The 6,274-nt window shown below is 41.0% G+C and overlaps 2 protein-coding genes across 2 annotated transcripts in view; one reads left to right on the top strand and one right to left on the bottom strand.

Annotated features, from left to right (window-relative positions):
• The window catches only part of LOC118428497 (unconventional myosin-IXAa-like), a 64,334-nt gene extending 61,524 nt beyond the window's left edge, over nt 1-2,810 (top strand). Inside the window, exons 20-25 of the mRNA XM_035838582.1 lie at nt 6-68; nt 343-437; nt 614-802; nt 971-1,073; nt 1,337-1,436; nt 1,612-2,810. Coding sequence (XP_035694475.1) covers nt 6-68; nt 343-437; nt 614-802; nt 971-1,073; nt 1,337-1,436; nt 1,612-1,781 — 720 coding nt within the window. The 3' untranslated portion in view covers nt 1,782-2,810. The remainder of the gene's footprint in view (nt 1-5; nt 69-342; nt 438-613; nt 803-970; nt 1,074-1,336; nt 1,437-1,611) is intronic.
• The window catches only part of LOC118428984 (uncharacterized protein C7orf50 homolog), a 4,807-nt gene continuing 606 nt past the window's right edge, over nt 2,074-6,274 (bottom strand). Inside the window, exons 2-5 of the mRNA XM_035839317.1 lie at nt 3,724-4,309; nt 3,468-3,610; nt 3,134-3,266; nt 2,074-2,998 (exon numbers count right to left, since the gene is read on the bottom strand). Of these exons, the coding sequence (XP_035695210.1) occupies nt 2,937-2,998; nt 3,134-3,266; nt 3,468-3,610; nt 3,724-4,207 (822 nt within the window). The 5' untranslated portion in view covers nt 4,208-4,309 and the 3' untranslated portion in view covers nt 2,074-2,936. The remainder of the gene's footprint in view (nt 2,999-3,133; nt 3,267-3,467; nt 3,611-3,723; nt 4,310-6,274) is intronic.

Raw genomic sequence — 6,274 nt, 5'->3', positions numbered from 1 at the left:
GGTTCCGATTCCTGGTGCCCTGGAGGAGACGAGCAAGATGGAGGACATGCCGCAAGGACGAGTGCAAGGTCAGTGAAAGGTCACATCATTACAACCAATCAGGGACGGCCTCTGCCTCAGGATGTTTGTACAGCAGTTGCATGTATTGCATAGACAAAGAAACCTTGAGTTCTGTATTGTACTTATTTTAAATTGATGTCTAGTTGACCATTCCAATCATGACTCTTGTTGTCCCTGGATGATAACTAAATTTCTAGACTGTTTCTTTGTTCCCTCTACATATGTGATCACAGGAAGATTATGACTATTGTTTCTGTACTATAACACTTCCCCTTTTTGCAGCTGATTCTGGATGGGTTCCTCCAGGCTGTAGACAGCAGTGACCTGCCCTACACAAGTGCTAACTGGGCCATTGGCAAGAAACACATTTTCCTCAGGTGAGGCTACCTTATCTTTACCTACCCACAATTGATGTTTTTAAATCAAAAGCAATCCTTTTCCTTAAAATCATTAGATTATTTTCAAAGAATACAACTAGTAGTCAAGATAGAGCACACTTATGAATGACACCCTTTCTAACAACTGACTGTACTGCCTGTGTGTGCCCACCCAGTGAGGGAGCGAGACAGCAGCTGGAGAATGTGCGAGACATCAGGCGGGACCAGGCCGCCACGCTCATCCAGGCCTACGTCAGACGGAGGCTGTGTGTGAAGAAATGGCCGTCCATACGGAGGTCCCTGGAGCTGAGGAAAAGGGCGCGGTCCAGGTCCAGGTCACGCAGCAGGTCAAGGTCACCTCACAGGTATGAGTGTTAACCTATTCACTGTCATTTGTTACAGACACCTACTAAATACAGGTACAAGATTTCATTCAGCACTTTCCCAATTGTAAGATGAGAGTTGTATCTTAATAACATGTATGAAAAAGTTTATCTGTACTGAAAAAAAAGTCATCCATGTGTTGTTTCCAGTGCCAGGAATCGACCCCAGCCCATCCCAGTGATGGAGAACAACCACGACCGCTGTGACACCAAAACTATCCAGCAAACCTGCTGTCTGTACGGCATGGACATGGTAAGGATTTTTATCTTAGCTTCCCTTTCACCATTTCTCTGACCTCTCCAAGCTTGCAAAATTATAGCAGTATAACAGTGTAGGGATTTTAGTCTGTGTTCATTGGCACAAAATCTGTAATGATCATAGCAGGAGTTGGAAGATGTTGATACCCGGTAACAACATTGGTTCCTTTGCTTGTTAGTATGTTGCTCTCATTTACTTATAAGTCTATCCTGTGTTCTATTGTACCTGGAACTAACAAAGTTCTCTCCTGCCTACAGGATTGCCCTCCCCCCGTCCCACCCAGCCGTGGCTACACCGTCAACGGCAACATGAAGATGAGCTTCCCACAGATGAGGGTGATGAAGCAAGGCTACCCTGGTGAGGACATGGCTTTCCTTGTTACCACAGTTTTTTCCTTGTTACCACAGTACTATCTGTGTTTACATCAATCCACCACTTGACATAACACACCAGTTTTACAAGCATGTGGTGGCAGCTTTTTATGCTACATTGAATGGAAAAATTCTTAAAGATATTTATTTTTCTTTCCTAGAAGATGCTGGGAAGACTGATCGGGTGTTGCGTAAAGGTGACTCCGTGAAGGTTGTGGGAGTGTCCCCGAGGCGGGGTTACCTGATCGTTGAGCATTCCAACACAAAACTGCACGTACCATACCAGCTGATGGAGATACGAACCACCAACGGCCTGGCAAAGGCCTGCTGACACACAGATGGCCTGCAAGGAACCTTTGTATAGCAGCTACCTATTGGGTAGTTATAGAATAGTGGTAGCAACTACATGTAGCAACTGTGGAAATGCTGTATCATTATGCACAGGTCATTTACTGTGATTTAGTATGTTCAGTTTCTCAATTTAGATCTTAGGATGAAAGTTGATATTCCCATTTCCTTGCAGACCGTATGTTATCCATCATTTGTTGCATTATTTAGAAGATATCAGTAAGCCTGTCAATGTTATTTCATGTGCAGAGAAACAGTTATTGGTCAGTATAATATTGTTGTTGACTTTATTGATCACTTCCTCAATAATTTGTGATTATGTGTCAGCTTAAAAAGCCACAGTTTAAAGAGATTCCGCTACAATCAAGCCTTATAGATTAGTTCCTTTATCATCTTTAGCCATACAACAGTTACAGGCCACTAGAAGGTCTCCTACGACTGTGTGAAATGGACATTCTAGATTCTGGAGGGAGATAATAACTAGGAATGATTACAAACTATATGTTGACTGGTTGAAGGAGTTTATCACTCTGTCATCAGTCCTATCAGTATCAACAATTTGTTTAAAGGAGAGCTACCATCAGGCATGAGGAAATCAGAGGAATCACGTGTCACCATTTGTGGCACCAGTATTACTTGACTTGCAATTACAGGTATTTCAACAAAGGCAAAAACTAAGTGTAAAGAGATGTACAGACATGTTAAGCCATGAGTAACTTATATAATGTACATATATGTTGACTACTACAAAGTAGTATTAGATTTCAGTCTTCGTCCACTATAGGAAACTAGATTTTAACTAACTTTGACTCATTTTAATGTACATACATCGTATAGATTTTTGTATAAAACTATTGTACATATGATACTTGTGTAAAATGCCTAACAGTACAAACAGTAGTCATAGAAACTCAGCAACATGTTCACTCAGTCCCTGTTATTTATTTTCATACTCATCCTTAGCACTCCATAGGATGTGCTGCCTTACTGTAACACAATAAAGTTCTATTCTTAAATAAAAATTGTGTTGGTCCTTTGGTGAAATAAGTATGTAAAGAATTTAAAGAAATAACATACATTACAACGAAAGGCAAGCTATCTTCTCATAGGTACACTTTGCTTCCTGTTTGTGGTCCTTCTATACCAGCACCTGCAGCACCTGTCTCACACGCTCCAGCTGGACAGCTGATAATGTCTCACCTGGCGGAGGTATAGAAAACAGTTTAGAACATCTGCCATCACAAGACCAATCAAGGAATATGCACAATATGCTCTTGTTAAAGCAATATGCACAATTTGTTCGAAAGTTCAGAATGAGACAGACTTTCCCCTTACCTGTTCCTTCCCCCTCCCCCTCGTGCTCCTGACCCTGTAGCAGCTTCTCCGCCTCAGCGACTGTTGTCTCCCTCCCCTTCCCCTGCAGACCAGCCAGGTACTCCAGTAGGATGGGGAAGTCTTCATCAGATACCTGCATGTGAGCAGGCATGCACAAAATAAATTTATTCAATTATTACATACACAACTCACTGGCAAATGATCCTGCACAACTTGAATGACAACATACAATTGTAACTAGCTGTTTATGCTTATATGAAAACAACTCTAAATAGGGAAGTCATTTCCTTTTTTACTTACATTCTATCAGCGATAAGAAAAACTAGACCCGAACCTTGTCCATGGTGTACATGTTCCTGAGTAGCCACACCTGCCGCACCTTGCGGAACACCCAGTTGGGCCGGTCGGACTTCCACGTCTGCAGGTACACAGAGCCCAGGTGTACAACAGACTCCTTCTTCTCCTCTTCTGTTTCATCTGGTAGGAGAGAGGCGAAACAGTACATTTAAAATGGCAAATAAGAAACAGCATTTACCCCAAGGACCACAATAAAAATGACAAAGCAGTGGATACAACTGACTTGCATTTACCTGGCTCTTTGGGTGGTGCTGACTTCTTGGCCTCTTTCTTCCTCATTTTCTTCAACTTTCTCTCCATCTTCCTGACCTCTTCTGGACTTAGTTCCTCCTGTTCCACACTTTCACTTCCCCCATCGCCAGCTGTCCTCATCTCTTCCTTCTGTGGAAGCTCTACATCTTTTCCTCTAGTCTTACTCTCAACATCCTTAGATTTATCAGGTTTTCTTTTAATCTTTTTCTTGATCTGTTGATCTGTTTGATCAGAATCATCTTTGTGTTTTTTTCTCTTAATTTGTTGAGGGTCAGAATGTCTCTTTGTGATGTCATCGTCCATCTGGGACTCATTCTCTTGCTCCAACTTAGTTGGCCTTTGGATCATCCCATCATCATCAAGTTTACTTTTCTGCTTTCTTTTCTTCTTTCTTTTACTTCTTTCTGATGGGTCCAAGTTCACAGCTTCTTCAGAAGACAATAGTTTCTTGGCTTCTGTCTTCATGATTTATTTCCTTTCCACAAAGTTTCAAGATCTGACAAACACTTTGTAATGAACAAGTTTTTTTCTTGAAATGCTGCACAGTTGTAGGAATCCCCAACACCTCTGCCAAAGTAAGAAAGCTCTGTTAGACCATTACGTAGTCATCTTGTTTTTCACATTAGGCCACAATGATTTGGTTATACGGATGGCAATCCTGTGTGAAAATAAGATGTTGATTTCCTCCAAAAACGTTTACAACCATATTTCACAAACAAAAGAGCAACTAACTGCCATAAATTAGCCAAATACTGGAAAAAGGATACTAATGTCATAAACTGCCTTGTTTTACCATAAATAAGAGATTTTGTCACCTTTCATAATCATATTGAATATTCTATGGTGCAAGTGACCTGATTGGTTTGTGTACATGCAAGTGAAAATGAAATTGGTGTAGGTATTTTTTCCATCTGTATAAGTACAATTAAGCTCCAAAATTCATTTCAAGCCCTTCAGAGTCTTCCAAAGTCAAAGAAGATATGATTATGAAAGAACAAGATTAAAGAAGTACTGTTATTATTGTTTTGTGTAAGATCTTTCACATACTTCACTATGTATGTGCGGGCAACAGGCAGCATTTTCTAGGCAGCATAATCTTCAACAAGATGAAGATGTCTGCCTTAATCTAAAGAAGCACAGGAATTGCAGATAGGTAATATGTCATGGTGAAGGCCTCTTAGATGTTAAGTCACAACCATTGCTTTGACCTGTGTGCCATTTGAATCAACATTAAAACACACCTTCTATGCCTGCAAATCCAGTCAAGAAACAGTATATCTGGAGATGTTTTGCTTTCAATTGTAAGCACACTCGTTCGTTAGGCAATAAAAAATTGTCACCAAAATCTAACTGACGAAACAACTTTTATCGCATTTCAAAATGCAGGTAGCCACTATCCACTAGAGGTCCTCTTAAGCTGCCAAAGGCCTAACCGCAGTACGCAAAAATATGTGAACGTCCGATGATCACTCGGGTCATGAAACTTTCACACACAAATAATCATGCAAGTAATACAAAACCTTTCATCTCAAATCCATTTCATATCAGTTTGGATTGATTATTAACTAGGGAATTTATGGTCAACCTACAGACACACTTTGGGGGCCCAATCATTTTTGGAGGCCCAGACTCCTTTTAAGACTACACTTGGGGTAATAGTAATACAGGAATGAGACCACCATGTCCAGATGGTAATATATATCGCCTGCAAAATGGCGGAATGTTTACATTCAGGGGCCTTCACCTTTGCCTGCACATTGCAAAGTTAAATCTGCGAAACAGCTTATACCCTTTTTGCGGTCAGCCTTTTTACCGGAAAACAGAGGAAAACACAGTTAAACACCGGAAAACACACGAAGGAGTGTATAATCTAATGAAATACAGTATGTTTTGATGAGTAAACATGACAGGACGCTATGTTTTGCCACAGAATAATCTACATATGGCCGTGGAATGAAGAAATCGTCAGAAAATGCATGAGACTACGGGCCGGACCGCCGCCGCCACCCGGCGGACTGGACGTGCTGATTGTGCAAAATATGTAACGTTGACGGCTAGAAGAAGCAAGCTTTATTAAGAAATACAGAAAACAGATTCTTATCACAATCCGAGTAGATTTATATATATATTATATTTATGCCAATATATAACAGATTTCTGCACTGAAGTTCGGTAGGTATCTGCTGTCTTGTTGTGAAAGTATCAGACCCCGCTAAACAAACATGTATTCTGCAATGAAAACAAGTGGCCGCCGGGTAGCGGCGGCGGGGGTCAGGCTTTTTACCGGAAAACAGAGGAAAACACAGTTAAACACCGGAAAACACATGAAGAAATGTATAATCTACTGAAATACAGTATGTTTTGATGAGTAAACATGACAGGTCGCTATGTTTTGCCACAGAATAATCTACATATGGCCCTGGAATGAAGAAATCGTCAGAAAATGCATGAGACTACGGGCCGGACCGCCGCCGCCGGTCAGCCTTTTTACCGGAAAATGCAGATAAACACCGGAAAACACATGAAGAGATG

The sequence above is a fragment of the Branchiostoma floridae genome, chromosome 13, assembly GCF_000003815.2.
Source record: "Branchiostoma floridae strain S238N-H82 chromosome 13, Bfl_VNyyK, whole genome shotgun sequence".
NCBI lineage: Eukaryota > Metazoa > Chordata > Leptocardii > Amphioxiformes > Branchiostomatidae > Branchiostoma > Branchiostoma floridae.
The sequence above is the reverse complement of the archived record's forward strand: the minus strand, read 5'-3'. Positions and strand labels throughout refer to the sequence as shown.